Source organism: Pongo pygmaeus, chromosome 8 (genome assembly GCF_028885625.2).
Source record: "Pongo pygmaeus isolate AG05252 chromosome 8, NHGRI_mPonPyg2-v2.0_pri, whole genome shotgun sequence".
Taxonomy (NCBI): Eukaryota; Metazoa; Chordata; class Mammalia; order Primates; family Hominidae; genus Pongo; species Pongo pygmaeus.
This window is the reverse complement of record NC_072381.2, coordinates 22721195-22740741: the sequence shown is the minus strand read 5'-3', so window position 1 is coordinate 22740741 and position 19547 is coordinate 22721195. Positions and strand designations below refer to the sequence as shown.

The following is a 19547-nucleotide window of genomic DNA, read 5'->3' as shown; positions in this document are numbered from 1 at the left end:
GCCATAGCATTGCTATTATCAAGATAACATCTATGGTATAAAAATAACGTAATAACTAAGTCACTTGGAGAAATTGTAGTCATATGGTATGAATATGTCTGCTGTTGCAACATCCCAGGAATCATCTTCACAACTGGTGTTTAAAACACATACACACATTGTTGCTTTTAGGATCTTTGTCAGCTTGAGCTATCATAAAAAACCGTTGAGCTGTCATAAAAAACCGTAGACTGGGTAGCTTAAATGACAGAAATTTGTTTCTTACAGTTCTAGAGGTTGAAGTCTGAGATCAGGGTGCCAGTATGGTCAGGTTCTTCCTGGTTTGCAGACAGCCAGCTTCTCACTGTATCCTCACGTGTGTTGGCAGGGGCAGGGTGGGTGGGATAGGATCAAAAGCACTCTTCTATCACTTCTAATAAGGGTACTGATCACATAATGAGGGCTCTAACCTCATGACTTAATTACCTCTCAAAGATCCCACCTCCTAATACCATCACTTGGGGATTAGGGTTTCAACATAAGCATTTTGGGGGACACAAACTTTCCATTCATAGCAGAGTCACACTGTGTTTTTAACTTAAATAGCTCCCAATCCCCCAAAGGTAAAAATTGGCTGCACAAAGGGTATTCAAAATAAAGTGCCGCAGGCCCTGAATATATTAATAAAAGGATTCTCGAGTACAAACAATCACACTTATTAAGTATCTGCTTTGAAGGCAGCACTGGCCTGGACCTGTGAGCTCCTAGATGTCTGTTTAAACATCCCTTTAAAAGCATTACTTTATGTTCATGCATGATGCTCTAATATCATGGATTCTTTCTTGGCAGTTGCTTATTCTTCCAATCTTTGCAAATATGATCAATTGCATTTTGCTTGCAGTGAAGTCTATAAAAATCTTTGAGCTATATTCTGTTTCTTGAAACTTGGTACTGCCTCTAGTTTGTTTTCTAAAATCATTAGCCTCTAAATTCATTTAATATCTAATAAATCTTTTATAATATCTATTCCTTTTGAAATTTGTTCTACACTGCTTATGCTACTGCCTCTTATTCTAAAGGAAATTTTAAAGTGCCAGGATGCTACCTGTGCGGGGGAAGACATGAGGCTCTGTTATCTGAATGAATTGAATTACAGGTTGCAGCTTTTAACTGTTCACCTTTTAAACTGTCTACTTTTTCATTTTTTCCCCTCTGGAAATTGATATCATACTTATGCATTCTTTTTGTACTTTCTTTCAGTTGTCTCAGAACATTCAAGGCAAAGTGGTATCTCATGACTGATGAGAGCATATTGTTCTAAAAAATGGCTATGATACCATGCTAATAAAATGTGACACACAATTGAAGTATCAACTTCTTGATGACAACTTTGAGTTTAGCATCCTTTGACTTTACAAAAATCACGATTTGAAATGTTTTCTCTGGGGTAGTTATTGTAACATAACATGGGGATTTGACATATCCCCAGTGTTACATAAAATAAGTGTGGGATCAAAATAAGTCTATTGACACCTGCCGGGGCTTTAACAGTATAAAGACTTCCTTTTGTTCCACTGCTACAAAATTGTTATCTTCTTGGTGTGTTCTTTATTCAGAAAAGTCTCCTTTATCCAACATCTATATTTTTTCTTTTTATAAACAATATTTTAAATATAATTTGTAGGGTCTTAATGACTGAGAATCACATTATTGATATAAATTATTTAAATGGCACTAAGTTGAAGTCAGGAGACATAGATCCTAACCTGTTAGGAACTGCCTCTTGGATGATCTCTGAACTCAGCTTCTACACCTGCATTTCATTCATTCATTCATTTATTCATGTATTCACTCTTGACCTTATTCCAGAAAGGATTTAAGGTGGCCTTCAAAGAAGTTGGAAATACAAGCTAGAATAAATGAAAAAAAGAAAAGGAAGAGGCAGAAAGATAAAGGCACAGAATGGAGCCTGGAATGAGCGTAGATATTCATGCCAAGATGACCGGCATGCTTGATACTTTGAGTCTGTTGCCAAGGAGAAATGTAAGTGGTCTTGGTACTAAGATCCAACAGGGTTGACTCTAAGGAGGTCCCCACAGAGCGGACACAGGACACCTGACCTGATAAAACAACATCCTTGCCACAAGCTGAGAAACATACAAGAATGTCAGAGAACTTAAAAAAAAAAATTGTCCGTATAGGCTGCTAATTATCAGTATAGGCCATGTATAAATACAGCCACAGTTGCAGCATCATTTGTTTTGCTAATTTGTCCATTTTTAAATTACATTTAAACAAAAACAAATTAAGGACAAGGAAATGTATGGGTGACACAAACGTTGACCATTAAAGATGGACATGCCACTCGTATACATCTCAGCAAAATCTCACATAGAAGAGGTTTTTAAAAATACAGCAGCAGTGAAGAGTAACAGTGTTAATTCCATGATCAGAGAATTCCACAGAAACCTCATAAAAGGTCTCAACATTCACACAGCTTATTTGATACTGATGTATTCGGGGGTGACCCCTGCTAGGCTCACTGAGGGCAGGGCTGGGACCCTGCTTAGGTTGGCAGGAGTTCATGAAGGAAGATGCAGTCCACCGAGTCAAACATCACACCCGCAGCAAATTAGCAAAGGCCACACCGGTGTGTAGTTTACATTTAGTAAATGCTGTTCTACAGAGAAAGGCTATAATGCAGACTGGCTGCCTAGCGCTCTCCCATTCTGGCTTCTATTTGAATGTTCTTCAGGCCGTTCTTCTTGTATGCCACTTCCAGACAAGATTTTGATGAATATTACTGGGTGGTGGGCTCAGCCTGGCATGTCCCCGTGTGATTCTGTGTGACCGGACACAGGCCTGTCATTGGTAAACCCAGGGAGGCCTGTCAAGCTTTGTGTTTCTCTCCCTGTGGTTTGAGATGCTTAGAGGTATTTGAGGTATATGTCAGGCCTTCATTCCTGCTTTATGTTGGCCTAGAGTACTTTTAGGGTTTGTATCTAAGAAACTTTCTGTCTCCTGCTTCAGTAGTCATCATCAGTTCTTCTGTTTCTTCTTGCTTGTTGTTGCTCTTACCTTGGAATTCTCTGGGCTTCTGAGCCTTCCAAATCTAGACAAGTAATGCAGGTTATTCAATTGCATATCAGTTGATGAGAGGCTCTCGTAGAGGGTTTCTCCCATGGAGTGAATTGTGTGGACTTTCTGACAACTTTGGTTACCCAACAGCCCTTTTTTTTTCTTTTCCTTTGTTGTTTTTTGTTTTAAGGAAATGCAGCCACAGTTGGAATTATATTCTTGACGGTTAAAATTGCCCAAGGCCAGCCTCTAGAGAAGTAGAACATGGCTAGTTATTTGAATACTTGAAAAATTCTTCCTAGGATTAATTTTCTGACACACTGACCTTCCCAGCAATCTGGTGTGGCAGGTGATTCAAGAGCAAGGACTTGGAGCCGGCCAGCCACCTTCCGGTCCCAGCCATGCCCCTGGCCAATGGCATGACCTTGGGCAAGTTACCTATACTTTTGACACCTCTTGGTCTATAATATTTGGATAATAGTACCCTCTTCATTTGGGTGTTGTGCTAATTAGGTGAATTCATATTTATAACATGCTCAGAGCAGTGTCTAGTATATAAGAAGTGCTAAATGGGCCAGGCGCAGTGGCTCACATCTGTAATCCCAGCACTTTGGGAGGCCAAGGTGGGTGGATCACCTGAGGTCAGGAGTTCAAGACCACCCTGACCAACATGGTGAAACCTCATCTCTACTAAAAATACGAAAATTAGCCAGGCATGGTGGCATGTGCCTGTAGTCCCAGCTACTCGGGAGGCTGAGGCATGAGAATCGCTTGAACCCAGGAGGTGGAGTTTGCAGTGAGCTGAGATTGTGCCACTGCACTCCAGCCTGGGTAACAGAGCGAGACTCCGTTTCAAAAAAAAAAAAAAAAAAAAAGAAAGAAAGAAAAAGAAATAGTAAATGGTAAATGAGTGACTGAATAAGATTTTTAATTAAATATCGTTCTTGTATTTAATTTCGTGTACCTCAGTGTTGAAATCATTCTAATGTGGCATTCAGTCCTTAACTCTTTTAATCCACTAGGGGGCCTGGTTTCTGGTAGACTGTGGCACTGATGCAGAATTATGAAGACTTCAGCCATAAGGAGTTAGATTTTCCCCCCAAGTTCCAGTATCTTGCTCTATTCTTTATTTCCTGCCCAAATTCTACCCTAGCTTTCACTCTGTGCAAAGAAAGGAAAGCATCATCTCTCAGACCAATGGAGAATTCATGTTAAGCACAGCAAACTTTCATAAATTTTGTTTACTTCATTTGATTTTCTCTTACTTATAGTTGGGAAAATAATGTTTCGCTGTAAATATCCTTTTCACATTTCTGTTAGGCTGTAAGAAACTCAGGTCCTATAAATTATGATTATCAGCTGATTAAACAATGTTAGAACATTCAAAAAGGAAAAAATGGTAAAAAACCTATTTGCTTACTTGAATATCTTTTTGTCTTAAGTTGACTGAATTTTTTTTTCCCTGCACTGCCCTGAATTCATTGGGAGCTTTGATATCATGTAGCTTCAACTTGAATTAAAATCGAAAAGTATTGACTGGACACAGTGGCTCATGCCTGTAACCCTAGTGCTTTGGGAGACCGAGGTGGACAGATCACTTGAGGCCAGGAGTTCAAGACCAGCCTAGCCAACACAGTGAAATCCGGTCTCTACTAAAACTACAAAAAATTAGCTTGGGGTGGTAGTGTATGCCTCTAGGCCCAGCTGCTCAGGAGGCTAAGGCATGAGAATCTCTTGAACTCAGGAGGCAGAAGTTGCAGAGAGCCAAGATGGCGTCACTGCCCTCCAGCCTGGGTGAGATTCTGTCTCAAAAAAAAAAAAAAAAAAAAATTGAGAGGCATTGTTGGTAACATACCTCCCTGAAGTTGTATAGGACTCACAATGTAACCTGAGGGAAGCTGCATGTAGGTGATCAAGAAATACCTTATGAAAATATTATTGAGTATTTTAATAGCTTTTGAAATGCAGCATTTTAATTTACTTTTTTATTTCAAAGTGACTGAATCGATAAATTGGTAAAATTGATAAAAAAAAGACTTAAATTCCTTTCTTATCCTTTTATTTGGGGAAACAATATCTTTAGTTGAATCCAGAAGTTTTGCCCCAAAATCTGAACTCCCTGTTAAATAAGCTAATTAGCACCTCATATTTCAAGGATTTTAGGGTGAGCGTGTGACTTCTTTGAAATCTCGTCATAGTACATCTGCTTATCCTTTCCTGAAGGTCAGGGACGTTGGTGTTACTATTCAAAGGACAAGGCTTCGGTAGAGCAAAACTGAGAAAATAGGGACCATAAAAGCTAAATACAAAAAAGAGTGCAGAGGGTTATAGCACCAAAAGAGAAGAGGTTCCACGTTGTGTCAGTGCTTCTTAGACTTTCATCAGGGCTCTGACTGGGTGGGTCTGGAGGGGCTGTCGGGGAGTCTGTGGAGGCCACCTTTCTACCAGGCTCCCAGGTGATGCTCATGTGCCCCCTGTGAGTGACACGGCAGCTCCTATGTTCTAGAACAACAGAACATTCAGAGCACTCAGTTCTGAATCTGCTCTTAGGCTCTTTTGTTCGTTTTTCTGGAGGAGTGATCAATTAAAATTTGGAAAGTACTTGGATATTCTCAGTCCTGTGTAAGTATCAGATTATGAGACTAAACACAAGCTCCCAGTAGACCCTCTGCTGCCATTGTAAGCTGCAGACACGTCTTGCTTCTCTCTTAGAAACAGGGGAAGGTATTTGTCATCTTGGGAGTTCCTGTGGCCCAAGGAATGTCCCGAAGCTTGCCGATGGCGTCATTTGTAGCCCTTTGTTCCCAATGTCCTCAGCCATTTCCCCCTAGTTTCATGGGGAGCTGCCCAGCACATTCCCCAGCAAGCTTTTCCTGCAGCACTTCTTCTCCAGGGTCTGGAAGTTCCACCGTCCTTTTCTCTTTCAGCCTCACTTCTCTCCTTCTGTTTCTCCAACAAGTACATCTTTTACATGCTCATCCTGGCTTCCCCATCTTTAACTTTTCCATTTTCCATCTCCAAACATCTCTGCCCAATTCTGGGTGAATTCTTCAAAATATATCATCCAGTCCTAAGTGTCTCTTCAACTGTTATAATCCTTTTTTTTTTAAATTTCAACAATTATCTTTTTTATTCTAGAAGTTTTCCAGACGATTTTTCAAAATCTGACCGTTCATTCCTGATAGTTTCTTGATTTTTGCTCATCTCTGAAATTGCATCCTTTGTTTCTTTAGACGTTTTGTACGTAACTATTCAAAACTCACTCCTGAGAGTTCCCACCTCTGTAATTCCTGGGGGCCTGAATTTGTTGTCATGGTCTGCCAACTCTCACACACAGTGACTTGCCCAACCAGATGCTGACACAGTTTGGGGTCGAGATGTTGATCAGGATCAAAGCTTATGTAGGGAAGAGGAAAGAAGTGAGATTGGGCAGAGGGAGAAGTCAGACTGCCATGCTGGACCAGTCAAGCCTCGGCTAACCTGGCAGGGCACTATGGAACATGCCCCTAGAGGCGCCTATGTTGGGCCAAAATGACAGGCTGCCCTCAGAAGGCAGACCTGGAAGGAGCTGCCCCTGCAGGCCTTCTGCGGACCGCACACCCTCAGCTGGGCAGCACGACCTTCCCTGGAGGGAATCTGGGCATCCCATCTCTGTTGCTACACTTGCTTTCCTTAGTGTCTCAGAGTCTTGCTGAACTCATAGCTTCATCTTCACCTCTGCAATGTTTGGGAAGGCCTCTGACCCTAATTTGTGGAAGCTCTTTTTCTGAGAGTTTTGTTTCTGCAAAAGAGGAGGGTGGGGATTCCCAGCCCTGGACCCTGTCAGCACCCTTCAAGGTTTTTGCTAGGAGTGGGAGCCCCTGGGCCCACTCCCCCACCGTGCTAATGTCCTCAGTGTCCCTGCACCCATGTGCTCCTGACAGGCTCTTTCTAGCACCTCCAACACTTTGGCTTGGATCCCAGCTCCTCACATGCTCCCTGGGCACACCTGCTCTCGGGTGCACCTGCTCAAATGCTCAGCGCCCCCAGCCCCAGGCATGGGCCGCTCAGGCCCCAGCTCCCCATTGTGTGTGGGGTACAGGGGCCATTCTGGAACCTTCCTGCCTTTGATACCAGCTAAGCTTCCTATCTGGGATGGGGCTCTCCAGGAGGCCTTGGGCTTGTCAAAGCTTCCTGCCAGCGGTCATGCGGGGAGCAGCCATTCTGTGCTTTTTGTAACAAATGGCATCTGTACATATGATAAAGCACTTTATTGTATTTTTTACAAAGTTATTTTATTTTTAATGATGATGTTATTTATGAGTCCTTATTATGGTGTGTCACAAACTGAATTAGGCACATCCGTGTGTGTACGTAGGCATTTCTGCATATCTCAGTACTAAGAATTTGTGTAAACACTACAGAAGAATGCTTGTTCCTTTTAAGCTTGATTTTTATCAAGCTTAATTAAGAAAAGCAGTAAAGTTTCATTTGTTATGTTATTTATTTGTTATATTTGTTAGATTTGCGTAAATGTAGTCATCCTTTTTTTTTTTTTTTTTTTTTTTTACTTCAAGACGATTTGAAATCAAAATAAATTATATTAACTGACATTTACAGATCATTATCCCCAAACATACCAAGACATCCACTCAAAGGAAGTTGTATCATTTATTTATTTATTTGGTCATTGTACACCAGAGCAATCCATAATTTCAGGCTGCCTAGACTTCTTTCTTTTCTTCCCTTCCCTTCCTTTTCCTTCCCTTCCTTTCCCTTTCCTTTTCTTTCATGTGAAGTATGTTGTAGGAATAATCTATAAACATAGCCCGTGGCACAGTAAGGATTACAGATAATTTAAACTTTCAAAAACATTAAATGAAACAAGACTTTACATTGAAGTACTAATTTGATGCTATATTAAATTGTCACTTCAAGCTTTTTTAAAAAATGAGTGAAACATGATAATAACAGCAATTCCCGAAAGCCAGAGCCCAGGTTCACACTATCGTGCGGAGATATAAATATTTATCTGTTGCAGTACATCACTTAGAACCCTTTCTGCTGCAACCTTCAGTCAGCTGTGAATCTCTTAATGGCATTTCATTCTCCATGAGAAGAGCAACAAATCCTGGCTTCATAACCCTTGTTATTCTCGGTGAGTGCCTAAGAGCAAAGGAAACCGAGGTCTGGTGGCTGTTACGTTTTATGTTTTTGAAAGCCTAATTCCATGACTAATTTATCATTGCATTACATTTCTAACAAGCCCACAGTAGTACAGGAAAAAGTTCTGAGGGAGAATTAGGAAGGGAGAAACTTTACCTTTGTTGACATCATTTATAAGTAGATTTTTTTTTTTCTTTTTTGAGACAGGGTCTTGGTCTGTAGCCCAGGCTGGAGTACAGTGGCGCAAACATGGCTCACTGCAGCCTCAACCTCCCAGCCTCAAGTGATCCTCCTGCCCCAGCCTCCCAAGTAGCTGGGAATACAGGCATGCACCACCACACCTGGCTCATTTATTTTTTTTGTAGAGATGGGGTTTTGCCATGTTGCCTAGGCTGGTCTCAAACTCCTGAACTCAAGTGATCCTCCTGCCTCAACCTCCCAGTGCTGGGATTACAGGCGTGAGGCACCATGCCCAGCTGTAAGCAAATTGTTTTTTAAAAAAAGACAGAAAAAAGTGAAAACTGTTAGTGTTGGAAATGCATGTTACAGATGAGAAAAATTAAAAAATAAAGCCAGCAAATAGTAAAGTTTCTGAGAGTACTCTTAGAATTACCAGAAGCTATTATGTGGTAAGTAATGAAGGGAAGTGACAAGAGGTGGCCAGCTATGACAGTGCAGAAGTGAACAGTGCTTAATAAAAGGAATATTTTAATTTTTTTATTTTATTTTTTTTTTTTATTTTTTTAGAGATAGGATCTCCCTGTGTTGCCCTGGCTGATCTCGAACTCCTGGGCTGAAGCACCCCTCCTGCCTCAGCCTCCCAAGTAACTGGGCAAAAACAATATTTTAAAATGCAAGCATAGGTAATGCAGTGAGTTTAACACTGAGAATAGGAAAGCTGACCCCAAAAATAAGTGTGATTGACTTAGCTACATATAACAAGTATAAGAATAATTGGTGATAATCAGGTTCACTTTTATAAAGTTTGAGAGTAGATTTTCAGCACCTATTCAGATGGAAGCTCAATGCCATGGCTGCATCGCAGGCATCTAGAAGCCTCTGCTCCAGGTGCCAGGCAGAGCTGCTGTTTGATGTGAGCGGAGGGCTTAGCTACAGGTGACCTGCAGAGTCAGACAGGTGGAAATGACAGGTGAGCATTGTGCCACCAGGAGGAATGCCTCAGGGGAAAAGCCCTACTCGAGGAGCCGCTGAAAGGAACACTCTTTGGTATTGTGTTCATGCTGCCTGTGCTCTCACAGGAGAATAAACCCACTTATCTGGTATGTGCTCTTAATTTCTGAGGCACACACGGGACAGCCAGCGTTGTTCAGTGTTTGGTCCATTTGCAGCCTCATCTGCCTTGGGACTTCAAAGTGGCTGCAGACAGGAGTTGGCAGACTCATTCATTCTACAAAGGAGCCTCCTGAGCCGCATTAGAGCACTGCACCTGTCGAGTCTGTAAAGCGAGACATTACCATCGCAGAAAGGGACAACTGTGTTGATGACGTCCTTTTGCCAGTGGGGAAGGATTGCCTTGTAGCCACATCTAGACCATGGTTGAAAATGAAAGAAATGCACCTTTCCTAAACAGTGGCCCCAAGGGACTGCATTATAACTTTGGCATTCTTGTAATCTGGAAGTTAAACATGTGGAAGAGAGGAGGCAAAGGTTCCTCAGATTGTCTGTGGTTGAGCCAGCAGTGTTTTAACAAAAGGGTAATAGATAGGATGCTTTAAACTCTTACAAAGAAGAGAGTGACCAGGTCAAATAATAGTTTGTTAAAAGCATGGCATTGTGGTGCCCCCAGTACATGCTCTTCTTCTTGCTGTCTTTCTTTTCTTTTCTTTTTGTTGAGATGGGGTTCACCATGTTGGCCAGGTTGGTCTCAAACTCCTGGGCTCAAGTAATCCGCCTGCCTTGGCCTCCCGAATTACCGGGACTACAGGCATGAGCCACTATGCCCAGCCTCTTCTTGCTGTTTTTGAAGCATTCACTTACAAGTTATTTTGTTAATTTATCTATGAGGTTTAAGTTTTGAAGAAAAATGTGCTCATGGTTGTGATCCTAGAAGCAACATAAGATAGAAATAATTTTTTTGGTGTTTCTTATACGTTTATAATAATCTCACTTTAAATACAGAGACACTGCAACATTATTAATTATGGAGAGTCCTTGAAATTGGGAGTCCCCATCATGCATTAAAGATACAACCTGTGTCTCTGAGAGCATTTGGGGCACATATCAGGTGCTCCTGGAAGTCTCCCTCCCTCACCCCTTCCTGTCTCTGCCATCTTCACCCCTCACCTTGGGGCCTTGGCTGCATCCTGGCCCTGCTTGAGTCATCAGCACGTCCTGTTTCCCTTATCTCCACATTCATCAGAATGGGGTGCCTTTTTTTTTCTTTTTATTTTTCTCAGACGAAGTCTCATTCTGTCACCTAGGCTGGAGTGCGGTGGTGCAATCTCGGCTTGCTGCAGCCTCTATCTCCTGGGTTCAAGCGATTCTCCTGCCTCAGCCTCCCGAGTAGCTGGGATTACAGGCACCCGCCACCATGCCCATCTAACTTTTGTATTTTTAGTAGAGACGGGGTTTCACTATGTTGGCCAGGCCGGTCTCGATCTCCTCCTGACTTCAAGTGATCCACCCGCCCCTGCCTCCCAAAGTGCTGGGATTACATGCGTGAGCCACCATGCCTGGCCAGAATGGAGCGTCTTAAAGGCAGCAAGTTCCTCTGTTGTTGGTATGGGAGCATCATGTCTAAGCAGTGTTATGCCCAAAGATCCCCTCCCCTCCAGGGGTGAGGATAGGGAGGATCTGGAGGGGAAGGAGGCAGACGTCCTCTAATTGCTGTGCGCGTGATTCTGTGGAGAACACCATTTATCAGCTTTATCAGTGCATACAAACTTTGGGAAATTGAGAGAGTTTTAAGTGTGAATTCTGTGTAAATCATCGGATGTGATTCTTTATTCTTATTCAGTGACAGATTCATATCACTAGGGTTATGATTCTGCTCCACCCGTTTCCTCAAAGTTCTATTTCTCCCGTGATGCTAGAGAATGAGGATACGTTGCGTGGTACAGTTTACATGTGCAGTAATAGCCCCAGAACAGATAAACCGTGACCATTTCCGAATTCTCCCCCAAGTTAACCATGTGACTGCCTTTTTTTTTTTTTTTTTAAGATTAACACCCTTAAACAGTTGCCCTCTTTTCCTCCTTTCATGCCCAACATATGCCTGCTTTTTTCCTACTTATTGTGTAAAGTTCATTTGTCATGGCCATCGTGAGAAAAATCTAGGGCTTCCCTTTCATCATAAATGACAGTTTTTTTTTCTGCTTTCAAAATCTAGAATTTTCATATTTACAACACCTGGAGGTAAGGGTCATGGTGTTAATTATAAAGAGAACAGAGAGAGTAGGCATCTGTAGGAAACATCTGGAGTTTTTTAAATTATTTGCTGCATTCATTTATTCAACAGTTGTATATGAAATGTTTTTTACACATGAGGTCCTGCTAAGGGTAGTGCTTGCCCCTTCGTGGAGCTTACATTTTGCAGGAAGCCATATTACACTAGATGAATCCTATATGGATGTACAACTCAAAAGAAAGGTTGTGGACTGAGAGTCATAAGTTTGGGGGTTATCAAGACACAGATAGAAATGTAAACAAAAGGTGTGGATTAGGTAGCCTGTACACAGTGAAGAAGAGAAGACGAGAGGACATCTAGGTCAGGGCCCTGACAATGGGCATGTAGAGGAGGAAGAATTGGCCAAAGAGCAGGAAAGATGGAACGGAGTAGGAGGAGGACTGCCAGGAGAACACAGCATCTCAGAAGCCAAGGGAGGGAGCAAGCCCCGGACAAGAGCGCTGTTTGCTTATGGGGTTCAAGAGAGAGAAAGGTGGAGAAGCATCTGTCAAATTTAACCACTCAAAGGTCATTGAGATCTCAGGGGGAACAGTTGCTCTGAAGGGATAGGAAAGTAAAATCCAGAGCAGGATGAGCTGCAGAAAGGATGGGAGTTACAGAGCAACAGAAAATAAGTGTAGACAGCTCTGCCAAGAGGCCAGTCAGGAGAGAGACCAGAGATGGAGAAAGACATGGAGTCAAAGAAGGGTTTGTGTTTCTTTTTACTTTTTATTGTAAAAATGTTCAAACGGACAGAAAATTGGTAGCATATACCCATCACTTAGATTGAACATTTATTAACATTTTACCACATTTGCATCATTTTATTTTTGCAGAAATGTTTCAAAAGTAAATCACAGACACATTTCCTCCGTAAATACTTTGATATGCTTCTCTGAAACATATGGACTTCTCAGGTTAAGAAAATTGCCAATAAATTCCTTCCTATCACCAAATATCTAGTGAGTGGCATAATCACATGTCCCCAGTCGCCCTCAAAGTGTATATTCAAGCCAGGATCCAGGCAGTGCCAGACCGTGCATTTCTGCAATTGAGAGGGCGTTTTGTGTTTTGTTTTTGTTTCTTTCATGAGAGAAACTTTAGCACATTTAAGCGCTGTTGAGAAGCTGCTAGTGGAGGGAGAGAGGTTGAGGATCCTGGACTGAGAGGGAGGATGCCCAAGAACCCGACAAGACGGGTCCCATTGTGACTGGAGCGACCACTCTTAGAAGGGGATCCACTGTGCAAGCACTGAGTGTCTTTGCCTGTTTGTGTTGCTGTGAGGAATACCTGAGGCTGGGTGATTTATAAGGAAAAGAGCTTTATTTGGCTTGTAATTCTGCAGGCTGTACAAGAAGCATGGTGTCAGCATCTGTCTCTGGTGAGACCCTCAGGAAGCTTCTACTCATGTTGGAAGGCAGTGGGGAGCTGGCATGGCTTGCCGAGAGGCGAGGAAGGAGAGTGGAAGGCCATTTTCAATAAGCAGTTCTCCCCATGGCACCAAGCCATTCATGAGGGACCCAACCCCATGACCCAGTCACCTCCCACCAAGCACCACCTCCAACATTGGGGATCACATTGCAACATGAGTTTTAGAGGGGACAAATATTCAAACTGTATCACTGGGAGATGGGGCTACTCGAAGCAAGCCATTCCCCTCCCATGGCACCCTTTTCCACCTGAAGTAGGATAACTTGCATACAGACAAGAACCAGCTGTCTCCGCTCCCTGATGCAAAGTCAGCACCGCTCATGGTACCAGGCATATGATGGATGCTCAGTACGTATTTTTTAAGTGAATCTATGAATACTTTTTTGAGACAGGAATTTGCTCTGTCGCCCAGGCTAGAGTGCAGTGGCACAATCTCGGCTCACTGCAGCCTCCGCCTCCCGAGTTCAAACGATTCTCCTGCCTCACCCAGCCTCCTGAGTAGCTGGGACTACAGGCTTGCACCACCACACCTGGCTAATTTTTGTATTTTTAGCAGAGATGAGGTTTCGCTGTGTTGGCCAGGCTGGTCTCAAACTCCTGATCGCAAGCTATCCGCCCACCTTGGCCTCCCAAGGTGCTGGGATTACAGGTGTGAGCCACCATACTCGGCCTCTGTGAATGAATATTGAGAGTGATGAGGGGGTTTTGAGGTTTGCTAAAAATGGAAAAGGTTCAAAAGATAGATAACACTTCCAAACTACTTTTTATGCGCCAGGCTTTGTTCTAAAAACTTTATAATTAACTCATTTAATCGTTAAGTAGTATTATTACCTCCCAGTTTCCAAATGCAGACCGAGAGGTTGAATAACTGTCCCAATGTCACACGGGTAATGAACACGGAGCTGGACCGGGAGGGCTCCTAGCTGTGTAACGTGGCTGAGACTCGTGAGACCCTGGCTAAAGCTGTAGCTGTAAATCTACAGTCTCCCTGGTTCAGGGCTGACCTCCAGCAGCTGGTGTGTGTAGAAATCCTTGGAGTTAACGCCCGCTGGTGTTACGAGTTTGTGCTCAGCACTCTCTGGGTCAACTGGGAGAATCCACCAGGATTCTCATTCAGGTCTCTTTGTGTCAACATCTGCCTATAACAGCGCATCGTGCTAGAGAACAGAGGTCCCTAGCCCAGGCATTCACAGACCCAGTTAAATGTTCCTCCACTGAAATGCAGCAGTGTTCCCTTTTCCCAGTGCTTCCCCCCAGAAATTCAGTTAATGGGTGTAATTTTCTCTACTGCAAAATTTTAACCCATTAATGCTTTCTAAACCTTTGATATCACCTGCAGCTTGGCAGTACTTGAATCTAATAGATAAACTTCGGTATGACTTATGGGTTTGTACATGTTTATATCCTCAGGAGTTTTAGGTATTCATCAAAGAGCCCCATAAGTGAGCCATACGTTTGAGAACAACTGCGCATAGACTTGCTGATAAAGTAGACAGACTTTTTTTTCTTTCTTTTCTTTTTTTTTTTTTTTTTGAGATGGAGTCTTGCTCTGTCACCCAGGCTGGAGTACAGTGGCACGATCTTGGCTCACTGAAACCTCCGCCTCCCGGATTCAAGTAATTCTGCCTCAGCCTCCCGAGTAGCTGGGATTACGGGTGTGCACCACCACCCCCAGCTAATTGTTGTATTTTTAGTAGAGATGGGGTTTCACCATCTTGGCCAGGCTGATCTTGGACTCCTGACCTCGTGATCCACCTGCCTTGGCCTCCAAAAGTGATGGGATTACAGGCGTGAGCCACCGTGCCTGGCAAAGTAGACAGATTTGATCTGTCTCTTTTCAGTGTAGTAATTTAGCTAATGTTTAAGGTAGGGGAGGTATAGAATATAATCTGTATGGATGTTTTTTCCTAAGGGGGGGCAACTAGTCAATGATTTGCCGTATAATATTCAAAAGATTTCTTGACCATATTTGTAGCATGAATAATGGTACTTTTCTGCTATGAGACATAGCTCTCTGTGGCTCTGCACAGCAACTTGAATCAGAGAGGAATGGCAGGATTCTGTAAAGGTAGTCCGTGATGAGAGTTCAGTGAGGGGTTGAGCAGCAAAACCAAAACCGGTGTGTCCCCCGGGGCAGGGACTGTGTCTTGTGGGCCTCAAAAATAACTGCCTCAGAGCAGACCCTACCCAGTACATGTCTGTTTGTCAGTTGGGAGCACAAAACAGGTGTAACATTAAAATTTCTTAACAGAGTTTTGAATGAAAATAATCATTATCATCTTCAGTATAGTATAGTACACAGCATTGTGTGAAGTATTTTGACATACTCTTACCTGTAACCCTCAAAACAACCTTCAAGGTAGGAATTAGGCTCTTTTTGTGGAAAATGAAGCTAAACTGTGGAGTGTGATTTGTTAACTTGCCCAAGATCTCACAGCTCGTAAATGGAGGCGCCAGGATGCACACACACACCTTTCTGGCTCGCAAACCCACGTTCTCTCTACTGCACGTGGAGACTAGACTTCCTAAGTCTCCATGTTTGAAGGCCCATCCAACCACCTTTCTACAGAGGCCAAGAACCCCTTTTCATTTCTCTAGATCAGATGTGAGAAATTTTCTTTTCACCCAGTGGCTATTTACTACCTGTTTTGCATTAGCAAAACTCAATCTATTATATTTTGAATGGAAATAGAAAATGTTTCACTCATCTAATTTCAAATGACAAGGTGAAACTCTACTCAGGAATTACATGAGATTAAAATATATAGCTCAGTTATTGTCAATAAGAAAAAAGAAAGGGAAGAGGCATCTTTAAAACTTGCCAAAACTCTAGATGGCAAAAATCAGAATCAAGTACCAATGCTGTTTATCTTTAATGATCAAAACCAAAGACTTTTTCATTCTTAAGGTGGTTAAATATTATCAGAATTGATTATTAACAGTATTTACAACTAAGAAGTTTGAAAGGACATTTTAATTACTTTTGTATTTTTTATAAAATGCTCATTGTAAAAAAAAAAATGAAAAATTCAAGCGGTATAGAAAAGGATCAGAATTCCCTCCAGTTGCATCATTAGCGTCTCTGAATATGCCCAACACGTATGGTGTTTACAATAATGGAATCTCACCATTTATGCTGTTTATTATCCTGGAGATTTCACACGTGTCAATGGACATAGAGCTTTTTTGAAATATTCCTTCCCCATGATTTTAAAGGAAGGAAAACCTAAGCTTCCTTTGGGAAGTGCAGAGGGACCCCTGTTTTATGAAAATCTGCTCTCGGGGAGAAGTGGCTCCATCTTGTGGCCCTCTGGAATGTGGTCATGAAAAACAGCCAAGGTCGTGTTGTGTTTTTGCAACTCTCCTCGGAAGTGGTGTCAACCCTGGGCTTGTCCAGTTAACTTGGTGGAAACCAGCAGGGACCAGGCAGTCCCCATCTGCCGGCAGAGCAGGAGCGAGGGTGCTATGGTCACAGGGGTTGCCCCCTTCTCCCCTGCTCTCATGGGAAGCTTAGCTCAGCCCTCCCAGCTTCTAACACTGGGCTCTCCACAATTTCCTTTTTAATCCCGACTTCAACACTGTTAGAGAAGCTGTTTTAGCAGCCAGGTCGCTCTGCCTTAGCCCTGTAGTCAGGGCTTTGGGGGTAGAAGACAGAGGTGCTAGGTGTAGTGTAATATCCCTTAAAAGGAATTTGAGAAAGACAGTCACATGTTCTCTTGCCTTACACGATCATATCCAAGGTTTGACCATACAAATTCCATTTGGAATGTTGGAAAAAAATCTGTTTGGAGATAAAATTGAATTTTCTTTTCTGTGTAGAGATGGTGAACACAGATGTGATTGGTAAGCAGTACGAATGTGGTCATTTTCTGTAAATAAGACCCTAATGGCTGGAGGTTTTCACTTTGTATAAACACCATAGGCGTATGTATTTTACATCTAAGGAAGCAATCTTTTGATTGGATGTTTTTTCCTTTTTCTTTCTCTCCTGTGCAGTACATAGTGGAATGTCATGGGATCACCCTTCTTCCCCAGTTCTTGGGCATGTACCGGCTTAATGTTGATGGAGTTGAAATATATGTGATAGTTACAAGAAATGTATTCAGCCACCGTTTGTCTGTATATAGGAAATACGACTTAAAGGTGAGATTGATTTTATGAATTTTTGTAAAGTAACTCAAGCTTACTCTTCTACATTGTAAATATTGTCATTGATCATCAGAAATGCTTAGGAGCCACGCAGCACTTAAAGCTACCAGACAAGTAGCAGTGTATTCCTTCTTCCTATGAGGCAGTAAGTGCTTGCTAGCCTCACCAAAAAACACTGGCACATGTTAGAGATATCAGATCTACTTAAATTCAACCAGCTGCATACCAGGCACTATTCTAGATGCTGGAAATGATGGAATGAACAAACCAAACCTGCACTGGGGGAGCTGACGTTCTGGTGGGTAAAGACAGGCAGTAAGTAAAAGTAATAAGTTAGTCATAGAGCATACCCAGAAGTGGTAAGTGCTATAGACAGAATTAAAGAGGGGGAGGGTGTTAAATAGTCCTGTCAGGGAAGGTTCCCCTGAGAAAGATGACGTTGGAGCAGACTTGAAGGAGTTGAGGAAATGAGTTGAGGAAGAATATTGCTGGCAGAGGGAACTGTAAGTACAGAGACCATTTCAAAGGCTTGGAGAGAAAGGGGGGCCCCTGGAAATTCTGAGAGTGGAGTGACATAATCTGGCTTCTGGTATCATCAACTCAGGGGAGAATGTTTAAGTTAGGGATTGGAAAACTATGACTTGCCTGAATGCCAAATCCTACTTGAGGGACTTTTTTTTTCTTTTTTTTTTTTTTGTTGAGACAGAGTCTTCTGTTGCCCAGTTTGGAGTGCGGTGGCGCAATCTTGGCTCATGGCAACCTCTGCCCCACTGGCTCAAGCGGTCCTCCCACCTCAGCCTCCCAAGTAGCTGGGACCACAGGCATGCACCACCATGCTCAGCTAATTTTTTGTATTTTTTGGTGGAGACAGGATTTCACCAAGTTGCCCAGGCTGGTCTTGAACTCCTGAGCTCAAGCAATCCACCCACCTTGGCCTTCCAAAGTGCTGAGATTATGGGCATGAGCCACCGCACCTGGCTGGGCCAATTTTATAAATACATTTTTATTGGAATACCATGATGCCCATTGTTTCTGTATTATCTGTTGCTGCTTTTGCACTGTAATGGCAGAGTTTGGTAGTTACCGCAGAGACCATTTGGGACCACAAAGCCTAAAACATTTACCCTCTGACTGTTTGCAGAAAAGTTTGCCAGACTCGTCTCTGACATTTGGTTCTCAAGTTTTTTGGTCTCAACCCTTTCACACACCCTCAAAAGCTTTTGCAGATGTGAGTTGTGTCTGTGGATATTTACAGTATTAAAAATTAATATAAGAAATATTAGAATATGTAGTTTCTTTAAAAATGAGAAAACCGTTACATGTTAACATTTTTATGAAAAATAACTATTTTCCAAAAGCAAAAACATTAATGAGACAAGTAGCATTGTTTTACATTTTTGCAAATCTCCATAATGTCTTGACTTAATATGAGATAGTTGGAATGTCATATCTGATTCCACTGTCAGTCTGTGTGGTGTTATGCTGCCGAAGTATGTGAAGAAAATCTGAACTCACACAATAATGAAGTTTGGAAAGTTGTTAAAGCATGTTTTAACGACTTTTTTGGATAATTGTAGATACTCTTCTTTGATACTACACCAAAGCTTGACAAGAGGTAATTTCTCAAAGCTTAGTTACATTATGAAATCTGAAATCATATCAATGAACTTTTTGTACTCTTCATCGAAATCCATTGATCCGTTTGCATGCGTTGTTCTGAATGTGTGACTTTGTCAAGGCATGCACTTGCCATTTGGAACATATTGGTTCAGTGAGTTATTTGACTCTTCCAAATATTGACACATTTCATTATACGGTATCAAAAAGTCATAAGCGTGTCACCACCAATGTCATCAGAAAAGTCTTTTACATTTTGGGAAGCGGTCAGACCCAGAGTGGTGGATATAAGTTTTTTAAAAATCAATTTTTTACTTGGAATTTCAAATTTTATCACTGGCCACAAGCCCTGTCAGTTGTTTTCTGTGAAATGACCACATGTAGCAAGCACCCCAGCATACAGGCGAGCCTAGCAGCTTCATTCATTCTGTAGCAAACATCAGTCACATGCCCAGATCTGAATAAACATAGACTGTCAGTTGTTCTTTCAAGTAAAAGTGTTATTTCATGAAAAAGGTGGCCAGTTCAGCTCATAACTCAAACCATCACGAAAACAGTTCTTAAGAAACCATTCCTTCTTTATAAACAGAAGTGCTTTATGTATATTTCCTGCACAGAATATTGAAAAGACGTGTACTCCTGGGTCTAGATTTGATACATTTAATGTTATGCTTTCATGTGTTTACTAGATGCCTACTTATAGGACACACCATCTTAGCCAGAGGTTCAGCAACTCGTACAC

The 19547-nt window shown here is 42.1% G+C and overlaps 1 protein-coding gene across 1 annotated transcript in view; it reads left to right on the top strand.

Annotated features, from left to right (window-relative positions):
• PIP4K2A (phosphatidylinositol-5-phosphate 4-kinase type 2 alpha) overlaps positions 1-19547 on the top strand; it is a 179261-nt gene that overhangs the window by 123815 nt on the left and 35899 nt on the right. Inside the window, exon 5 of the mRNA XM_054503573.2 lies at positions 17036-17182. Within this exon, the coding sequence (XP_054359548.1) occupies positions 17036-17182 (147 nt within the window). The remainder of the gene's footprint in view (positions 1-17035; positions 17183-19547) is intronic.